Source organism: Carlito syrichta, unplaced genomic scaffold (genome assembly GCF_000164805.1).
Source record: "Carlito syrichta isolate Samal-C Ts95f unplaced genomic scaffold, Tarsius_syrichta-2.0.1 Scaffold166601, whole genome shotgun sequence".
NCBI lineage: Eukaryota > Metazoa > Chordata > Mammalia > Primates > Tarsiidae > Carlito > Carlito syrichta.
The window spans coordinates 26,937-49,905 of record NW_007110697.1 but is presented as its reverse complement, the minus strand read 5'-3'; the positions used below and the strand labels follow the sequence as shown (position 1 = coordinate 49,905).

General features: G+C 31.8%; 2 protein-coding genes across 2 annotated transcripts; both read right to left on the bottom strand.

Moving 5' to 3' along the window:
- Window positions 1-4,955: 4,955 nt before the first annotated feature.
- Window positions 4,956-12,149, bottom strand: DEFB114 (defensin beta 114). The gene is made up of 2 exons (XM_021709140.1): window positions 12,092-12,149; window positions 4,956-5,101 (listed from the first exon to the last, which is right to left on the bottom strand). The coding sequence occupies exons 1-2, from the start codon at window positions 12,147-12,149 to the stop codon at window positions 4,956-4,958; spliced, it is 204 nt and encodes a 67-aa protein (XP_021564815.1).
- Window positions 12,150-21,458: 9,309 nt separating this feature from the next.
- DEFB113 (defensin beta 113) lies at window positions 21,459-22,534 on the bottom strand. Its single transcript, XM_021709139.1, has 2 exons — window positions 22,477-22,534; window positions 21,459-21,709 (listed from the first exon to the last, which is right to left on the bottom strand). The coding sequence occupies exons 1-2, from the start codon at window positions 22,532-22,534 to the stop codon at window positions 21,459-21,461; spliced, it is 309 nt and encodes a 102-aa protein (XP_021564814.1).
- Window positions 22,535-22,969: the final 435 nt, after the last annotated feature.

Here is a 22,969-nt window from a genome sequence, read left to right as displayed (position 1 = left end):
TTTTGTTCATTGATTTTTTGTATTATCTTTTGTCTCTATGTCCCTGGATTTGGGCTTTATTTGGTGATCTGGATTCATCTGCTGAAATTAAGGTTTTGTGGTCTTGCTTTTCCAGCTTCTTTAGGTGGCTTGTTAGGTTGTCAATTTCTGTTCCTTCCATTTTCCTCATGTGTGTTTGTAGGGATATAAATTCCCCTCTTATTACAGCTTTTAAGGCATCCCAGAGATTTTGGTAAGATGTTTCTTTATTTTCATTTGTTTCCAGGTATCTTTTGATCTCTATTTTGATGTCATCATTGACCCAGGAGTTATTTAGCATCATGCTGTTTAGTGTCCATGTCTTTGTGGGTTTTGGGGGGACTTTGTTGCTGTCAATGTTTATTTTTATTCCACTGTGGTCCGAGAAGGTGCATGGTAGAATTTCAGTCCTTTTAAATTTGCTTATACTTGATTTGTGTCCAATTATGTGGTCGATCTTAGAATATGTTCCATGTGGTGATGAGTAGAATGTGTATTCTGTGGTCTTTGGATGGAAATTTGCATTTTTTAATGACTAGAATAGTCAAAACAATCCTAAGCAAAAAAAAAAAAAAAAGTTGGAGGTATCACACTCCCAGACTTTAAACTTAATTATAAAGTTACAATAATCAAAACAAAACAGGCTAATATTGGTACAAGAACAGGCATGTAGACCAATGGAACAGGATAGAGACTCCAGAAGCAAAACTTCAATTTCTCAATTCCTCAACCAACTTATCACCACCAACTACTAGAGAGAGGAGAACCTATTCAGTAAATGGTACTGGGAAAACTGGCTGAATACATGCAGAAGAATAAAACAAGATCCATAGCTATCACCATACACAAAAGTTAACTCTAAATGGAACAAAGACCTAAACATAAAACCTCAAACTATAAGAACCTTAGAAAATATGGGAAACACCCTTATGGAAATTGGGACTGGCAACCAATTCCTTATCAAAAGCCAAGTGCTCATGCCATAAGAGATAAGATAGACAAGTGGAACCTCAACAAACTGACAAGCTTCTGCAAAGCCAAAGAAACCATCAAAAGAGCAGGGAGACAGACCCCGGGCTGGGAAAAAATATTTGCCAACTGTATATCTGACAAATGCCTAATATCTAGGATCTATAAGGAACTCAAATGTGCCAAAAAGAAAAAAACAAACAGCCCCATTGCAACGAGGGCAAAAGATATGAACAGGCACTTCTCAAAAGAAGACATACGAGCAGCCTACAGATACATAAAAAAATACTCAGCAGCATTAAACTTTTTAAATTTCTTCTTTTCTCTAGAGCTCCTTACACATTTTATCTCTCTTCTCAAAACCTCAAATCTAATTCTCATAGCTGGCTCCTGATCTGACACTAGAACAGATTTTGGCTTCCTCTTTACCTCTGTTAGCATTCTGCTAACTTAAACTCATTTTTTGAGGTACAGGAGGCTCTCTAAATTGACAGGGGATACATTCCAAGGTCACTGATAGGAGCCTTAAACCTCAGATAGTACCAAACCCTATATACACTATATTTTATCCTACATAAAAATACTTATGAAGAAATTTAATTTATAAATTAGGACTAGTAAGAGATGAACAATAATAACTAATAATAAAATATAGTAATTATTAATATGCTATAAAGTTAACAAATGTGGAAATGTGGTCTGCTGGAGTCCAGCTCCAGGAGAGAGTCAGGGCTTGAGACAGGGGAATCGGGAAGTGGCGAAAAAGAAAAGATGAACACGACCGGATCCTTCTTCCTGAGGAGAGTCCAAGACTCTGCCAGTTTTTATTCAACTCTTACAAGCTTATTTAGTTTTTTACTGACTCCTCTACCCACAAAATGTTACACATTAAATGTTTACATCATGTTTTCTCTTTTGTTTATGGGGAAGTTGACCTTTACAAGTTTCATTTTGTTCCTTCCTGCTACCAGTGGTGTAACAAAATATCAGCTGCCAATTTATCAGCCACATCCTGTGACCTTTAGGCCAACTGAATCTCTTCCCTTCACTCTTCTATTTCTTTTCTTTTACTAATCTATTTTTTTAATTCTACCCATTTTACATTTTATATTTTTAAACAAAACATGTCTAAATCTCCACTTATATATAAAATTAATCTTACTTCTAATCCTAAATGTATTTAATTTTAAACCTACAGTAAGTGTATATAATTTTAAGTTTACCTTAAAACTTAATTATTTTTTATTTTTTTTATTTAAGTAATACCTATATCTATAATAAACATTAACCTTTTAATTATAACTGTCATTTATCTAATCCTTATTTTAATTGTAACCCTCTAATTAAACTATAATATTTCTTAAATCAAAAGGCATGTCTGTGACTTGTTTTTCCCCAAAACACCTGTTTGTGGAGATACTCTGTCTCAGTTTCCCACTTCCTCATCAATCACAACTGTCAATGTTGTTACTTATAAAGGATACGAGGAAGTACTTGTTTTTCCTTTTTAGCTAAAGGTTTCAAAATTTGCATTCCCTTGTCCCTTCAGGGGAGAAATTTTCACTGTTGAGCCTTTTTTACATTTTTATACTTAGGTTTATCGCTAATTCCACATCCTTGCACATTCTAAGGGGCACCCTTTTTGCTGCAATATCACCTCCATTATGCCTATGTATAATTTTTGCTGTCAAAAGCCATCATCCATTTGCGCATCTATTATCTCAACTAAAGAGGGAATATTCTCAAGCCTATGCATGCAATCCTTCAAAGTTAGGGAAGGTCCATCAACAGGATCCATGGGGCTTTGCCTCCGTCATGGCCGCATTTTACTGGGGCCTTGCTCCCAGCCGGCATTTTTCCTGTTTTCATGTCCCTTTTACCTTACTTTTACTAGTGATTGCAGCTCCCGGCAGTGGTCTTTCTCTTCCTCTGTCTCAAAATATCTTACTGTACTGTATTTACTCTTCTAGTGAGGGTATGAGATGATACAGCACCTACATGATGAGATAAAGTGAGGTGAATGACAACGTAGTCATGGTGACATAACCTTAAGCTACCCCTGATCTCCTATATCCCTGTGTAACCATACTTTACTTGCAGTAAATTGGTTGTTGCTCATTTCAGAGGATCCTTTGCTGAAGTCTTCTATAGGTTCAATGCTTTCTGGTACAACACATTTTTGTTTATGTCTTTCACCCACGAATGTAATACCTTTTCTATTTTAACTTAAGTACTCATGCACTGTGACTAACTTTTGGAGTTTGAGGTGCGACAGCAAAAATAAATGTAATTTTAGTCTTACCTCTGCACAATGTCTCAGATAGGGTTTGTTCTTTCTCTAGGTTTTAACAAACTCCGTCTACAATCTTATTTTATTATTAAGTCAAAACCTTTTATATTTTCACTTAAAGGAAGAACTTTACAACTTCTCTTCAGCATATCTGGATTGCCAGCACCACTGTCTTGAGCTTTGGTGCCATTATTAAGTAAAATCACATTTACCTGAATACAAGCGCTGCTATTCTGTGACAGTTGACCTGATAACTGAGATGGTTACTAGGTGACTGATGGATACGTAATGGAGACAGCATGGATACACTGGACAAAAGGATGATTCATGTCTCCAGAGGGATGAAGCAGGATGGCACAAGATTTTTATCATGCTACTCAATGGCACAAAATTTAAAACTTAGAAGTTTTTTGTTTCTAGAATTTTCTATATAATATTTTCAGACTGTGGTTGACTACAGGTAACTGAAACTGTGGAAATTGAAACCATAAATAAGGGAGGGGTTACTCTACAAATCACTCAAATTCTTAATGGCTCTTTGATTCCTGCCCTAGTACAGTATTCCTTGTTGATTCCTGTTTTAATTAATATGGTAGACATTTCATTAAGTTCACAAGAACTCCAATTAAAAACAACAGCACCAACAACAGAAAACCAATAATACAAAATCAGTAGTTAATTTTTTTTTAGATTAGAAAATATAGTTTATTTAGAAAGTAAATTAGAGACAGAATTCACCTCCCCAAGGTGGGGGCAGAGGGCAAAGTTTAGTAAAACATAGGGGCAGCCATAGCTCAAAGAACACATGGCCAGGTCATAGCTTAGCAAGACAATGGCCAGTTAATTTTTTAAAAACAAATAAGTTTTGGTGCCTGGTAAAATTGTGAAACAAGGTAAAGTTGTCCTTTGTTTTTATCTGGTAAACAAGTTCTTCATATTTTCCTTCATATTTTAGTATTATAAAAACTACTTGTACTGTGTAGTATTTACATTGAGGTTGAAAGAACAGATCTTAATGAATTGTTCCATCTCATGCAGTGCTAAGTATGAAAAGACTAATAATATACTCAGGGATTGTTTTATTAGTCTAAATGCTTTAGCAAAAGTTCAGATTGCATTTAAACCCAGTTTTTAATGGGTCAGGTATTACTAGATTAATACCCCTTTTGAGTGAACAGAACCTTGCAAGGAGATAGAGAAAGGGCTAGTTACTATATCCATGCCCTGCTGGAACTTATATTTTTATCTCTTGCTTAGGGTTTCTGTGTCTTTACTCCTATAACCTGATGATGATATTTAGACAAATGATAAGCCCATGGATATTGATTTGCATAATTCAAGTTTCTAATGAAATCATGGCTAAATTGGGAAATGTTCAATTGTTTGAGTTTAGGTGACCCAAGAGATTTAAAGTGGACATAAATTAAAGCAAACATGGCATCCATATGTTAGAAAATTAGCTCCAGATATGCTTATATAAAAGCCTCTAGGTCAGAGATAATAAAAAAAATTGACCTCATTTTATTATACATGTAAGTAATAGCTATAAAGAAAGATAGAAATGTTAGCTTATATGTTTAATTATTTATTTCAAAGGTTCATAGGTCCTAGTTCTACTTCTATACCTCTCTGCAGTGGTGCACAGGTAACTTCTTTGTTCAGAGGTATGTCTTCCTTTTCAATATTTGTCAAGCAGCCTCTTGATGCAGCAAACTTTATTTGGCAAGAAACATGAGTCAATTCGCCTTTCACTTCTATGACAGTCTTTTTTACAGCGACCATTAAGTTTTATGCAACGATCAGCATCCATCAAGGTACATGTGACTATAGTAAAAGAAGAGTTACTGAAATTACTGATCTCTTATTTAAGCATTTATGACTTCTGATTATGTAAAATACATTATGTACATGATATCCAATTTAGAACATACCCAAAAAATATAAATACACTAAAAATATTCCATACCTCTATGTATATATATATAAAATTGAAATTTGTTTTTAATTCATATACAGTTTTATGCCATATATTATCCTCCTCAATAAGATTCAAGAATTTTTAGTTACATGACAATTTATGCAGGCTTTCACCTATTTCTGGACAATCAAGTCAGATCTAAAATTTTAATACTTAGGATTTTGATACACAAATATATCTTATACCTTTTAATATTTATATGATATATGCTTGGAGAAAGTTGAAAAAGAATTTGATTCCAGAGTTCTAGTACTGCCACCAACAATGTATGTAACTTTTTGTCCTAAATAAAATGAAATTAATTGCAATTTTAATTTTTGTCTTTATTTATTTATGTTTACTTTATTTCCTTTTGTTAAATTAATTATTTATATACTTTGTTGAGCATGCTATTGAGATAATTTTTTTAATATAATAAATCCAGAATTTTAAAACTATTTTATGGATAATAATTTTTATGTGTCATATTTATTACAGATTATTCTTCCTTGGTTGTTTTTTGTTTTGTTAGTTTTAGATTTTAGGGAGTAACAGTTTTACAATATAAATACATATTCAATTTTTAAAAATGTAAACAGTCATAATTTTGATATACAGAAATGTATAAAGTCACCATGTAGTATTCGATCTTTACAACAAGATACTCTTGCATATAATTTTTTCATTATAATATTTTGTTTATTATAATATTTTTCTCTTTATATTAATTGTAATTGTCAGATATGTAGTAACTTCATTTCACTTCTTCTAAATGATTAAATAATTATTCTATAATATTTATTTTAAAATTATTCATGCTTTGAAATAATTTTCATGGTATTGTTAATTAATGTTATATTCTAAATCTCACAAACTCTATCTTTTTCTATCAAGCATTTTGCAAATATAGCTATAGATTTTAGAAACAGAAGCAAACAGCTTAAATTAGCAAAGTGTATAATAGAAAAATGCTACAGTATGTTATTTTTTATTTCTTCATACATTAACTTAAAAAAAAGAAAAGAAACTTGAGGAAGAATATCCCAACAAAGTACTTAGTTAAGAGCATTATTAAACATTAAACACATGTAAACATTGCCCAAGTCAAGAAATAGTACATTGCTATCACGGTATTTGTGCCTCCTCACAATCACTATTCCTTATCACTCCTTCATTTCCAAAATAAACCATTATTGGGACTTATTTTTTTTCTGCTCATTTTGAAACTTTATGTGAATGCAACAGTTCAGGTCATTTTTTTAACACCTCATTTTATTCACACAAAACTTTGTTGTTTTTGAATTTGTCCATATTTTATGAACTTGAAATTTCTCCATTTTAATTATCATATAATAATGTTATATACATGTGTTACATTTTAGATTTATATACTGATGAATATTTAAATTGTTTTCAGTGTATAAACTGTGTCTGACTCTTGAGGCACATGCCTAGATACTTCTGTTGAGCAAATCCATAAGGATGAAATACATCGGCAATACGCCTGCATTTCTTTAACTTCAGTAGATAATGACAAACATCTTTTCAAATCACTGTACTAATTTTAACTTATAGCAGCAATATATAACAGTTTCAGACATGTAAAACCTAATCAATGCTTGAATTTTTAATATAGTAATTCTAATGAAATGTAATGCTACCTTGTACATATCATCTTATTTTATATTTAGTAATAAAATTTTTCTGATTACTGAGGAAGTATAACATCTTTTCTTATGATTTCTGACCCAATAGATGTCTATTGTTTAGAAAGTAATCAATCTTTGCCTTTATTCTATAATGTATCTTTTTAATGTATCTTATATATGTTCTTTTAACACTCAAGTTATGATTGCTTTATAAGATAAATATATTGCAAATATTTTTTCTCAATATGGAGATTGCCTTTTTTACTTAATGATGTTTTTGATTTACAAAACTTTTCTAATTTTAATACAGTCAATGCTGTTGTTTTCTACTCAAAAAGAAATACTACTTTTTGTATGCCAAGATCATTAGTAAATTCTCGAACATCAACTTACATGTTTTATTGTTTTGCCTTTCCATGTTTGCAACTACAGGTCATTTGGAATTGAGTTTTTTTCATGATAAAAGGCAATATTTCAATTGCAAATTTCATGTTTTCTTCTTATGGCTATTGAATAAACCCACTCTGTTTATTTAGAAGTTTATTTGCCACATTGTTTTGCAGTACTACAGTGTCATCTTTATTTATTTCTGAATTCTCTATTCTGCTCCACTGATACATTTTTTTCCTTTCAATATAACACTGTCTTGTGCAAGTTCTTCCACATTAATTTTCCTTTGATAATATTTTGATTATTATTCAGTGCTTTAGATTTCCATACAAATTCCAAAATCACTATGTCAGTCTTCACAAACAAAGCAATACCTTTTATGATGTAATTATGAATCAATTTAAGAAATATTGATATTGACATGGACAGCTTTACAGCAATGTATCCTCCAATCCATTAATATAACATAGCCTTCTCTGTATTTGTCTTTTTTAGTCTCTCAGTATTTTTTAACTCTGTGGGTAGTCATCTTATACATTTTTCTTTAGAATTATTCCTTTAGAGTTGATATTTTAATGCTATTCTAAAAGGTAATGAATATATAATATAATTTTCTTCTAGGTCTTAATACATAGAATTCTAATTGATCTTTATATTGATTTTGTATTCAACAATCTTGCTAACTCACTAATTATTTTAACTTAACTGAGAATTCTTATGCTTTTTCTACATACTCTATCATGAAAACTGAATAATGATAGTTTTTCTTCTATTTACATATTTTAAAAACATAACTTATTATTTTCTTAGTGCACTGGTTAGGATTCTATTGCAATGTTAATTGAAATTAGTGATACTATGCACTCTTATTTTATTTCTGATCTCTAAGTGAATATTTAAATTATGTTGTCCTTTATTAGCATGTGTAATGGATAGTTTTGTAAAGATAAATTTAATTAGATGCAATAATTTAATTCTATTTATTATTAATTTTTTGAGAATTTTTAAAAATAAAAAAATTACCAAAATAATATTTATCTATTGAATTGATTACATATACTTTCTTCTGTAATGGTTTCATGAAGTAGCATTGATTTTAGAATATTATGCTAAACTTGAAAGGTAGCAATTAAAACAAACTTGTGTTATTATGAGCTTTAATTCTAGTTTTGTGTTTGTTTTGTTTTGCTTTTAAGTATTTTTGCATCTATATTAACTAGTGAAACTCACCTTTAGTTTTCTTTCTTGTTGTATTTAAACTACTGATCAGTTTTAATACTAGGTATTGTTGATCTCATAAAATAAGTTAGAAGCATTCTTTCATGTCCTATTCTCTAGAAAAATTAGTGTATAATTGGTTTTGTTTCTTTTATGTTTAGAATTAAACAGTGAAACTATCTTTGCTAGGTGTTTTCTTTATAGGATCTTAATTATTATGAATTTTATTCCCATTGTGGATTTAGAAGCGTTTAGATTTCTATTTCTACTTTTTGTAGTTGTTCTTTGTTATGATGCATTTTCTCAGAAATTATTTAATGCTTATAAATTTTTGAGTTTATCATCCTGAAGTTGTTAATAACATTCCTACAAGAACATTTTGATATCTGTAGCATATATGCTAATATCTCTGATAAAGTTTCTTTTGTTATTGCTGTTTTTTCTTTACAGTTTTGTTAAAGCTTTTTAAATTTATTAATCTTTTTCAAAAGCAAAATGTGGCCCTTGTGATTTTCTCTAGTGTCTGTTTCTAGTTATGTCTTATTATATACTTGTTACTGTGGGTTTAACTTGATTTTATTTTTCTAACTTTATCAGTTAAATTTTTAGTTACATTTTTAAACTTAACTCATTTTAGATATATGGATATAACTATGAATTTCCTTGAAAACATTACTATAAACTTTGATTCATCTCTTTTTTATTACCATTCAGTTCCAAATTTTTTCAATATTTATTGAGATTTCTTCTTGGAGTTAATGTTTTGCTAATGATCTTGTTTAAATATTCTGTGTTCTTACTTTTGTGTTGTTTCTTTTGCTCTGTTTTCTCTGTAACTGAGTAAGGTTATTATCATCTCCCACTATTATTATGGAGTTCTTTATTTTTTTAGTAAGTTTTTTGGTAATTTTTTATATGTGTTTCCCAAGTAACCAAATTTCCTTGATGAGTGAAGGAAATTTTATCACCTTAGTTACTGTAATTTTAATCTTAGTAAACTCTACAAGACAAAAACCAATATTGGCCTCTTGCCAACATTTCATCATAGGTGAATATCTCTCCTATGCTATTCTTAATTTAGCCTTCCATTCACCAAGCAACATAATATCCTGTACAGTTACTCAAGTCACCATGGTTCTGCTATTTGAAATTCATAGCCTATTATGAGACATCTTAAGAAGTTGTTATACCTGGACTACCATATCTCTGTTACTTTCTCTCCTTTTCTTCTATTCTCTATACTTCTATTCATTCTTCCTCATTTCTTGAAATATTGAAATATGATGTTCAATGTGAGAAACACTTTTTTTAATCTTTACAAAACTTTATGAAATTAATAACATCATCCATTGTACAGTTAAGAGAACTAAAGCTTTCTTCATAGCTACAAAGAAAACACAGTTCCTCAAAATACACTCTGATCTCTGGAATGGCAAGCTCACTCCATAAACGATAGTATGCTGTCTTCACTATATGAATTATATTATATTTGTATTTCCTTTAAATGACTGCTCATTTCTCCATGTTTTATGCATTATCAGCATTAGCTTCAGTACATTTTCTACAATTGGACTCTCCAGTATGATATTCCCTGTTTGAACCAAACACTTCTCTTACATTCTCACAAGGCATATACTTAGAGTGGGTTTTTTGTCCTACTTATATATACTACTCTATGAATTTCTTCAAAACCAGCCACTCTGATACCTTATACTACCCTTTTTGTTTTCTCGGTCTATTCAAAGGCCAAATATAGAGCACTTTGTCCCTTCCAGTGGACATTATAACTTAGTATCTTTTGGATGATCAAAGGGTAAAATAAAGCCTGTGGTTAAACTTTTCTTAGCCCAGGCGTCTTCAAAGCCTTATTTAAAGCTTTCTGCAGTGCTCAGCAAATGTAGAGTTTGATGATGTACAGACTGTATACATCTGATGTGGGTGGTTTCCTTCTTGAGTGAACTTGCTGCTTTTGACCAATATATCTATTCAGTAGGTTTGTTAAACTTAGTGTCATCTATAGAAAGCATTGCGATAAAGTAGAAAGAACAAATATGCTGAGATCTGAAAATCTTGTATTTGTATTCCACTTATGACAAATCGTAATATAGGCGTGGCATTGAAAAATTTTCTCCTTTAATGTAACTTTCCTTTTCTATTAAAGAGGTCATAACAGTCATTTTCCAATGTTATTTGGGAGGTCAGATTGCATACCTACATGAAAAACTACGGAATGGTGTTTGGCATATGCCAGACATTCATATTTACTTCTTGTCTTGCTTTCTTTTACTCTCCAAGGTCCAAATACAAGTCTCTTACTCTAAATTTCAAAGCTCTTCATCAGAATTTAAGACATTTCCCAAACTTCAATTATTGCTATAATTCCACTATTCTTACCATTTAAACATACTTACATAGACCTTCTAAATTATATCCTTTCAGTAATTTATCTGAGTTTATTCAAGTAGCTTGCAAGTATGCTTAGAGAATTACTTGTTTTTCCTAATAAAACCTAAGTTGGTAATATAATTTTTAGTTTGTAAGGCTACTTTCCAACACAATATGTCACTAAATCCAACAGGAGTCTTTTGAGGTTACAAACAGACAATCAATTATGAGCAGTTTTTAATTTTTAAAAAGTGTATTATTACTGAGTGTGCTTATGTTTTCTTTTAAGAACATTGACAAATCAGCTAAATTCTCTGAGTGGCAAAGTTCATAAAGCTATTAAGTAGTGAACTAGTAGTAAAATCTAGATCTTCTGAGTTTGAGTGTAGTTTTATTTCTTTCTAGAGCCAAACTGTAAGTCAAATAGATACAAATTTACATTGTCACTGTGGGAGAGTCCAGATTGCTTCAGTGGCTATACCTTTCAAGAATATAATATGACAACCCCCAAGGGACTCATTGTACATATTTTTCTTTTTTTTTTTTTTTGATCATATCTTAAGGGCATTGGTGTATTCTTTTACCAGTACAATGACTAACTTGACAAGGATGTTTGAGCCCTTTGATTCCTACATTGCCTCATTGCCCAACATACTTTGAGGCTTCATCTTGGATTATTTTATAGATTCTTTTATTGATATTCCAAGAGATATACACTGGTTTTCCTCAGTCCATTCATCTTTCCTGGATGAATTATTATTAAGACTTTCACTTCTGAATCATATCAATAAATTTAATATGGGCTGCCTAGCTTCTCTGTAAGCTCTAGTCCCCTCCCCAGTCTGGGGAGGTAGATGCCTCTTTTCTCTCTTTCTCTAATCTACTTTCTAAATAAACTATATTTTCCAATCTAAAAAAAATTAATGGTTTTCTCAATCATTTAAATATCTGAAATGCAAACTTAAAGTTCAAAAAAGATAAGTATCTTAAGCTTCATTATCTCATTTATCTGCATATTAATTTTGAAAATGAGGTGGGTAAAATACTGTAGTATAATAAGATTCTCAATGAGGAAATCAAGATTCAATATAATCAAGACATTTCTTTAATTGATAAAATAGTTTTAAAAGCTGCATTTTTCAATTAATAATCTAGAATTTCTGTCTCTAGTTAAAAGCTATATGTTAGAAATAGACCAGAAACATCCATTTTTACCTGGTAGAATGAGGGTCACAAAACACAGAAAACGAAGGAAATAGTAAAAGGTCTTCATTCTGTAGAAAGAAGCTGTTGAAATGTTTGGTAAAAGAATCTAGAGACTAGAACACTTTCCAAAAAACCAAGAGATGCTTACTATTTATAGTTTCCTAACAGAAGAGAAACTCTCTTTATGTGGAAATTGTTTTAATTTTGTGTACCTGTCTCTGCTCCAATGACTAGGACTGTGGGCAGAATTACCCAAATTGAAAACACTTGAAAGTAATTGAGGTTTAGGAAGGAATCTTATGTGAATGATAGCGTAAACATGGCATCATCATATCAGTGGTGAGCAACACTAAGGGGTATGTATGGAATGTGTTTTAAAAAAATATTAATTTGCCATTTCAGATACAAAACAATGATCATTGTTCATTGAAATACTAATTACTTTTCAACATTTATTTTAGTTACTAAACTGGTATGTAAATTTATGAATATGTCCATATTTTAAAAATCCCTAGTTATATCTATAATCCCATTACTTTCCTCCCAAATTATTATTTCATGAACTTCTCCCAAATTATTCATGTACAAGACCCAAATGTTGAGCCTCACTTTTATCACTTATTATTGTTGTTATTATTATTATTATTGATTATTATTATTTGAGTCATGGTCTCAGTTTGTCTCCCAGGCTGGAGGAGTGCAGTGACACGATCACGGCTCACCACAGACTTGACCTCCTAGGCTTATGCAATCCTTCTGCTTCAACCTCCCAAGTAACTGGGACTACAAGCACATGACACCATGCCCAGCTAATTTTTTATACAGACGTGGTCTTGCTGTGTTGCCCAGAGAGGTTTTGAATTTCTGGACTCAAGGAATTCTCTTGCCTTGGCCTACCACAGTGCTGGGATTATAGGCGTGAACCACTTTGCCTGGCCATCTTGTCATTAATTTATGTTACTCTTTACTACTTACGTTGATATATATTATGGTCTGTTTCTGATATATATTATGGTGTGTTTCATTGATCTACGTTTTTCTTCTTTATGCCAATGCAAAATTCTATTGATTACTATAATTTTATACTAAAATCTGAATTCAAGTACTGTAAACTTTACAACTTAGTTCTAAAACCTTCAAATTGTTGTGGCTATTTTTAGTTCTTACTTAATATCCATATACATTTTGAGTAAGGTTGTCAATAACTATTTAAAAAGCTTGCTGGAATTTTGATTGAGATTCTGTTGAATATGTAGATAAGTTTGATGAGATTTGACATTTTAACAACATTTCCAATATATAACTAAGTTTTATCCCTTCATTATTTAGGTTTCTTTAATTTTTCTCAGCAATGTCATTTTCAGTGTGTAGAGAGGCCGTGTGTGTTTGTGTGTGTATCCTTTTAACTATGTTATTATTTTGAATGCTTTTATATATAGAATTTTTAAAATTTCATTTCTAAGTATTTATTGCTAATGTGCAGAAATATAATTGGTTTTATACTGATCTTGTATCAATAATCTTGCAAATTCAATTATTAGTCCTAATATCTTTATTTTTAGATTTTTAGGATTTGCTACAGAGATAATCATGTTGTTCTAAGTAAATATACTTTCTTTCTTATTTCTTTCCAATACCTTATTTATTCTTCTTGCTGCACATTCTAGGATTCTCTTTGAATGCTGAATCAAAGTGGGGAGAATGAATATCCTGCCTTGTATATTCATTTTGATCTTTGACCATAAGAATTAGACTAGCTCTAGGCCATGTTTTGCTAAGCTATGATCTGACCCTGTGGCTCCTTGAGCCATGATCTCCATGTTTCCTAGCTTTGACTCCTTCCTCTACCTTGGGGGGGGGTAATCTCCTCTCTCTCTCTCTCTCTCTCTCTCTCTCTCTCTCTCTCTTTCTCTCTCCATTCGCCATTGCTTTGTTCCTGGAGCCCTGAAGCTCCTTTAGTCATAAATGCATGGGCTACCCTTCGGCCCCTTCCCTACCTCGAGAAGGTGAATCTCCTCTCTCTCTCTCTCTCTCTCCCCTCACCCCCGACTTGCCATTGCTTTGTTAAACTCTAGTGTGTTCACATGGCTCCTTGAGCTATGGTCACCATGTTTCCTAACTTTAGTCCCCTACTTTACCTTGGGGAGGTAAATCTCCTCTCTGTCTCTCTCTCTCTCTCTCTCTCTCTCTCTCTCCCCCCAACTTACTTTCTAAATAAACTATATTTTCCAGTCTAAACAAAAAAGAATTAGGCTAACTCTAGGTTTTTGAGAACTGTATCTTATAAGGCTGAAGAAGTCTCCCTCTATTTCTACTTGCCAAGATTTTAAAAATATTTAATTTTATTTACTTACTTATTTTAGAGACAAGTTCTCATTCTGTTGCTGAGGCTGGAGTGCAGTTGTGTGACCAGAGCTCACTGCAATCTCAAATTCCTAGGCTTGAGGACTACTCCTGTCTCAGTTCCAAGTAAATGGAATTATAGACATGCACCACCACATCTGGCTAATTATTGTCATTTCTTTTTTAGAGATAGGGTCTCTTACTATGTTGCCCAAGCTAGACTTGAACTCTTATACAAATATTTTTTAAAAATTATAAACCAGTTTGTTATTATACCACTTTAAATACTTGTTTTTATATATTAAGATAATCAGTTTTTGCTTATTTCTTTTAATATAAGGAATTATGGTTATTGATTTCTGACTGTGAAACTAAATTTGCATTGTATTTGACAGGATTTTATTAAAAAGTTTTATGTTCATGAGGACTATTAATCTGTAGTTTTCTTGTAATTCCTTTTTCAAATATTGATATTAAGGTAATGATGGCATCCTAAAATAATTTGGGAAATGTTCTCTTCTATTTTATGTACTGAATTGTTTGTATATAACTTCATTATTAAATATTTGGTGGAATTCAACAGTGAAGCCATCTGTACCTATAATTTTCTATGTGGGAAAGTTTTTAAATATAAATAATTTTTTTAAATTGACTTAAAACTATTCAAGTTGCAAATATCTTCTGGCTGTATATGAGTAGTTTGTGTTATCTAAGGAAATTTTTCATTTCATATAAGTTGTAAAAGCATTGGCAAAATGTTGCTTGTTATATTTCCTTATTGTTCTTTTAATATCTGTTGCATATGTAGTTATTTCTCCTATTTCATTTCTAATATTGGTAATTTGTGTTTCCCTCTCCCTTTCTCTTTTAGAGAGAAATTTTTGAAAAAAATTTACCTTTAAAGAATCAGTAATAGTTTTCATGTTTTTTCTATTGTTTGCTCACATTTTACTTAGTTGATAGCTTTTATTTTATCATTTTCTTCTTTCAGTTAAAAGTTCCATGATATAAAATGAACATCATAAAGTTGGGTTTACTTTATACTATTGTTTTTAGATTCTTAGAAAAGAAACTTAAGTCATTGACTTGAGACATTTCTTATTTTCTAATATAACCATTTTAAAAGACTGTGGTTACAGTCTTGAGCTCTGTGTCTCTGTCTCTGTATGGGTCTGCCTCTCTTTGTTCCTCTATTTTTTCAATCTCTATGGCTTTCTCACCCAGACTACTTATGCTAGCGGAAGTAAGGTGCTGTGCTGTGAGAATTCTGTAGAGGTCCAAGTGATGTGGGGAAAATATGAACCCTCCATTTAACAACTGAAAAACTGGAGTCTTAAGTCTAATAGTCCCTAAGAACTGAAGCCTGCCAAGAAGCAGAACCTTCAACTCAGTTGTCTTGAGATGACTGCAGCACAGGTTACCTGCTTGAATGAAATCTCATCAGAGGCAACATGTTAAGTTGTTTCTGAATCCTGATGTATATAATCTATGAGATAATAAAGATTGTACTTATAGTGGGAATTTGTTCCGTAGAAATGGAAACTAATATAATACTCTAGCTTACATTCTCTGCCTTTTAATTGCTATGATCACAAAATTTATATTTAATTAAATTTAAATATGCAGTGTTTCAACTTGCTCTATTGTTTGTCTTCTATTTTTCTTGCCTTTGTTTTCTTGCTTTATTCATCTCTTTCTGTCTAGGGATTGTTTATTATTACAGTTTATCTCATTGGATATATCTATATATCTATATACCTCTTGCTCCATGGTTTAATATCAATGGTTTATAATAGGTCTTTAATTTTCATATATAAGAGCCTTACAACCCTATACTTCTATTCTCCCTTCTCATGCCTTGGGTTACTATCTTGCAGTTCCTTCTTCAGTATTATAAACTGCACAATATACTATTACTTTTACTTTATGCAATCAATTATCTTTCATAAAATTAAAAATTGGAGGAAAAATTGTTTTAATTTACTCACAAAATAATGAATTTCAATTCTATTTGTTGTTTTGTGTGAATCCTAGTTTCTAGCTTGTAAACTTTTTCTGAATTAATTTTGTTTAAATTTTCTTTAAGAAATGGTGACGGGCAAAGGTTCTTTCAGTTTTTATTTATTTACTTTTGCTTAAAAATGTCTTTATTTTGCTTTTTGTACTTCTTTTTCTACAAAGTAGAATTCTAGGTTGATAGTATTTTCCAGTATTTAAATGTATTGATGCATTTTCTTTTGGCTTGCATAATTTCTGAAGGAAGTTTGTCTATATATTTTTTCATAACAATATTATTGAGATCTAATTCACATACCAAACAATTTACCAGTTTATTGTGTAAAATGTAATGGTTCTTAATATAGTCATGAAGTTTTGTAATGTGGAAGCCATGGGAAACCTCCTGTTTGCTCTCTGAAGATTTGCTGAAAGTCAACTGACAAAAGGCAGATTAATAGGAGAAAAAGCATACAATTTATTAATGTGCACAGGGGGAAAATCACACAGTGATTGCCCTACCATTAATGGGACTCAGATGGTTATATACTCCTCTTTTTAGGAGAAGAAAGATAGGAAAGTGTGGGTGTTGTTAGGGGTGTTGTAAATTATTTTAGGAAAATTCAGTGGAAATGAAGTGCATAAAATATCCTGGAACAAAGTTTGTTGGGCCCACTGAGCAGACAACTTGTGACACAAGTCTCTAGAGATATGTTGATGCCATTAACTGTGTTCTTTCCCTAGTTTGCATTGGCCACAAAGAGAGGCAATCAGGTTTTATTCAGTGATGGAAGATGGAAAAGGAGAGTTCTGCTTCACAGATGCTTCCTCCCTGGGCAATGGGAGCTGTGGGAGTTTTACAGAGTTGTGCCCAGGGCAGGGAAGGTATGCAAGCATGAACATGATAAAGTTTCAGACACACAGGTGTAGTACACAAAGGTACTTATGTCACATGTACAAAAAAATGGCAGCAATTTTTTTTCTACAGAGACTTTTAGCATTAGAATGATATGCTAATGAACTAAGGGGAACTAGAAAATCACATGCTCTGAATGCGTGCCAGTCTGCACTGGTGCTGCAGGAGGTCTAGATCTCAGGTATCTGGTATTTAGGTTGGACTATCTGACTTCCTTAAGCAGCTGTGCATATAGGTAAAGAGACTAATACTTGTTAAAAGTTTTTCTTTGAAAGAAGAAGTAGGAAAACTGTGCAAGGATGGCTATGTGCAGGCTGGGTTCAGGCTACATGCAGGTCAGAATTCTTAAGCAAGCACCTGATTAGGCTTTAACTACCAAGGAAGAGAAGAGGAGGGGAGGGGGGAGAAATGAAAGGGAGGGAGGGGAGGAAAAGAAATAACTGACTGAACTGTACTGATTGGGCCATTCTGCCTGCATTGACAGATTTCAATCTTTATTCTTACAACATGAGTTTAGTAATGACAAATAAGAAAAAAGAAAAACAGAAGTAACTGCTTCTTTCTTTGGCAGGCTTAGACTTTAGGCAGATAAGGGAACTTGAGAGAACAACTTCATCCTGTGCTTTGGGACAGACAGAGGATTGAAAGGAGGAGAGGGGGAAGGTCAGAGAGATGTTGAAGCTTCTTCAGGTCAGCGTGTTAAAGCACCTTCTTTTGGAATATCCATTCCTAAGCCCCAATAGTCAACATAATCACAATCAATTTTAGATTTTTTTTATTACCCCGCAGAAGAGAAAAGATTTCTTTCCTCAGCCATTGCTAGGTTCATGGCTGAGACCCATTTAACAGAATACAAATTAAAAAGAAAAAAGCCCCTCAAAATTAATATAAATTGTGCATGGCAAAAGAGCTTTCAGAAATAAAGACCCAAAGAAACAGGTAAATTTGTGACTTTTTATGCTTAACTGTGATGAAGAGTAGACAGTTATGCAGACATATGATAGGACAAAAGTGGTATCATTTAATAGTAATAAAATAAGGGGAATTTGGCAAGCGTAATTTGTTCAGATTCTTCTTGGTGTTTCTGTGCCTTCGATGATAAGGATGTTCCTTTCCTTTGGAGTTTAGTAAGGGTATCTCTGGAATGAAGGTTTTATGACCTATGTTAAAGAAGTGCCACCTAGGTTTTATGGCCTACTTCAGGGGTGAGGACCAAGGGGAAGGTGTTTTCTCAAATTCCAAGGCACCATTTTTGAAGTAGTGTCTCCTGAACTCCATCACCATCAAAAGAAACCCCATATGCTTTAATTATCATGCCCCCTAGATTCCTCTTTCCTGAACCCTAAGCAACCAGTAATCTATGTTTCTATAGATTTTTCTTTCCTGAATATTTCATATAAATGGAACAATATAATATGTTACAATTTGTGACTGGCTACTTTCACCTGACATGTTTTCAAAGTTTATCTATGTTATAGCATGTCATCATTCTGTTTTTTTGCCAAATAATATTTTATTTTATCTATTTTACTTTGTTGCCAAATACTATTTTATTGTATAGATTTACCACATAATGTTTACCCATCCATTCATTTCAGACACCTGCATTATTACCACCTTTTAGCCATTATGAATAATGCTACAGGGAACATTTGTGTATACCAGTTTTTGTGACAGCATGTGTTTTTATTTCCCTTGTATGTATACCTTAGAGTGAAATTACAGGGTCAAATGGAAACCCCATGCTTAACTTTTTGAAGTTTTTTTCAAAGTATTTGTATCAATTTACATTCTCATCAGCAGTGTGTGAGAGTTTTGATTTCCCCTTCACATACTAGCCAACATTTGTTATTATCTGTTGTTCTGATTATAGCCTTCCTAGTGGGTAGAAAGTTTTATCTCACAGAGGTATGAATTTGCATTTTATTGATGTCTATTCAGAAATTAAAAATCTTTTCACATGCTTGCTGAACATTTGTAAATCATCCTTAGTAAAAGACCTATTCAAATCTTTTGCTCATATTTAAAGTTGGGTTATGTGTCCTTTTGTTACTGAGTTGCAGGTACATAGTCTTTGTACATTCACAGTTAACCATGGACTGGGAAGCTGCTGGAATACAACGGTACTGTGGAGCTGGGAAGAGAGGAAAGAAAGTAAGCCAAAATATCAAAAATTTTTGTTCTTACCAAGATTCAACATGCTTATTTTAAATAAAGTTTCTTTGGATTTTTTTTGTGTGTGTGCAAGTCTGGTTAATTTGCAGATCTCTTATAAGGTGAATTTGGAAAATTTTATGCCAGTGCTGTTGCTTTCACAAAGTAGTTAATTTTCAGGATTTTTTTTACTTAATTTTCTAGATATCCTGCCTATCATTTATTATTTATTGTTACTTTAAAAAAACTCCTGTACTCTGATTTATATGGCTGTGCAGTAAACTACTTGGAAACTTGAAGGCATAAAATTAAATATAAACATTTTTTATGCTAATGTTTTGTGTAGGACAAAAGTTAACATAGAGCATAATGGAGAATGGGGTTACTTATATTCTTTTGTATCTGGAAACTCACTTGAGAAGACACAGCCTGAGAGTGAATTCTCATTGTCTAGCACCTTTGTGGATTCAATTCTTCTTTATATAGTTTACATGTCATTCTTTGAGATATCAAACTGTTTTGTCAATCTGTAACCGTTCTTTGGGCATTCTTATCTCATTGCTTTAGTTAATGGCTCCTAAATCTATATTTGATTTATTTATATATTTGAAGCACATTTTTCTTTCTTGAATTTTACACATGTATACAGCAGAAAAGTCTAAACTTAATATGTCACAAATATTCTTTTTTCATATTTCCTAATGAATGATCACGTTGCTAGGCAAATTATTCAAATAAGAAAACCGGAAATTATCTATTTCTCTTAAACTTCAAATTAACTGAATTTCTTTAATTTCTTCTAAGTCAGAATTCTGCCCTAAATTTTTATATTTTTCAGATCATTGCTGTAGGTATAAGTAAGAAATACATTCAGTGGATACTTTAAATTCTGAATTCCAAACTTTTACTGATGTTTTATAATTTATTAGAAAGTTTATGCTGAAATTATTTTAATATTATGATAGAATTTGATGGGGAATTAGAAACCTGGAAACACATTCAGTGGATACTTTAAATTCTGAATTCCAAACTTTTACTGATGTTTTATAATTTATTAGAAAGTTTATGCTGAAATCATTTTAATATTATGATAGAATTTAATGTGGAATTGGAAACCTGGAAACATGAGTTCAGTGATAACAAAAACAGAAGTATTAATTTAAATTTTAAGATGACAGAAGTAAAGGGTTAAGAAATAAGACTGTTGAATTGGCTGCCCATGTTCAAGATTGATTTTAATAGTCAACTCTGGCTGTTAGACTTTTTATCTTTTTAGACTTTTTATCTTTGGACATTTCTGTATTTATCTAAATTTGCCTATTATTTTATAACAAGAAAAATATATGACTTTAAAGTTTTTTAACTTGCTTTTATTCTGATCATGAAATCATAAGTATATACATGTAAAAACAGCATCACATTATAAAGAAGAAAATAAATCAGCCACAAACAAATGTCTTCAACACATTTATTTTTAGTTTAGTATATTCACTCTGATATATTCACTTTGATATATTTTTGCATGAGTAAAACCTTAAGATGTTCCATTTTACTCATTTTTCAGTTTTATTTGTTTGTGCTTTCTTACCATTATTTTTATCAATACTTTGCTATTATATGATTAACATGTATATAACTTTGTCCAAGAAACAAACACATTTATATGAAAACCATGGGAAGATGTATAAATCAGGATTTATGGTTGATAAATCAAAGATCATATAAAAATAACTATTCTTCTGCACAAGGCAAATAAGTAGGTCAGAGGTAAAGGGAAAAAGATCAAATTATTTTGTCCCATGGGTGGAGAAAAATGTTGTCAATTTAGTAGAGATGATACCACTCTTTCTTTATTTCTCGTGCACTAACCCAGCATTGAACTCACTAGCTATGATATAGCTGTGTAACCCAGGGGGCCAGAGGACACCCACTTAAAAGTAGATTGATAGAAAGCAAAAATTCATTTTATTAATCATGTAACAACACATTGTTAAATAGGTCAAAATTAAACTTTGCATTGGACTTATTTGTAGTAGTGATTCCTTTAGCGCCAGGCTTTTGGTATTCTCGTACTACACAGCAGGGATTATCATCACAATAATTATATATGTATTCCCATGAGTTACATTCAGGCTTGCAAACACCTCGGACAAGCTGACATTCTCTTTTTCTCTGTGCAACGTCTGTTTTTCTCGGTGCAACGTTGTTTTTCTGTAAAACTAGGAAAAAGTAGCTACGATCATAAATCTAGATTTAATCTCATTAGATAGAGAGATGATAAAGTAAGCTATTTAAAGTATAAAGTTAATCCATTTTGTTTCTGAAACCATGCCAGGCAACTTTCTTGTGATGTTTCCTCCTATATGGTGGTACAATATAAATACTCATTTATACAACAATAGTTCATTTGCCACTAGCTTTTTAAAAATCTTTTTTTGTAAAGAGAACGTTTTAAAATCTATAATTTATATGTTTTCTCAAGAATAAAAGAAAAGTATAGTCTACATGTTTTGTGTTCTAAATAGCCATCCACCTCCAAATCTATCCTACTCCGTGATCTATTACAGAAAGAGAAAACTGAGTACCACATGTTCTCACTCATAAGCTAACCCTGAACAATTATCATAATACTATAAGAAAGGGATTGGCAGTAGTGGGGAACTGCCAGGGGACGGGAGCGGGGGCACACCTCATCAGCAAGGGTACCTGCATAATGAACATTTGTAAACCTAACCCTGAATTGTACCCCACATCTTTTAAATAAATTTTTTTTAAAAAAAAGAATACTTAAACATGCTAACCAGACTGAATTCTACATCTTGAGGAAAATTTTTTTCATTGTTTTATCATCTATCAGTTCTACTCATTTCTTCTTCCATGAAAAAAATAAAGTTCATATGGAGTCTCCTAACAATAACTTTTTAAAAATAAAACATTTGTAAAAACATTTTACCCTTTACATCTTTTCTTTATTAACACATATTACCTGATGGACCGCAAGACACAGTGAAGACAAAGATCAGGAAAATACAAAATATCTTCATTTTTGAGGTAGTTAGACTTGAGTAAAGTTGGGACAGAGCTCAAAAAGTCTGAGAGTTGTGCTACTCTTTGGTAAAAGAAAGATGAACTCTTGTTTTTATATCTTTCTCAGAGCGATTACAATTCTGATTAATGCTACCTTTCCAGATTGAGGGCATATTTATGCAAATATTGTGAAATAGCAAACAAGTATAATAGAGATCTTAGCTCTGTTATGATGCCAGTGAGCCAAAAATGAAGTTATTTTCATAAGCAAACAATGAGGCTTAATAGTCTTGGTTACTAATTAATTGAAAGCATATAATCCACATCACTTTATGCTTTTTAAAATAGTTATTTTTAAATTGTGGCATACAATTCAGAGTTAAGTATACAAATATTCATTGTGCTGGTACCCTTGTTGATGATGTATGCCCCTCCCCAGGCAGATCTCGACT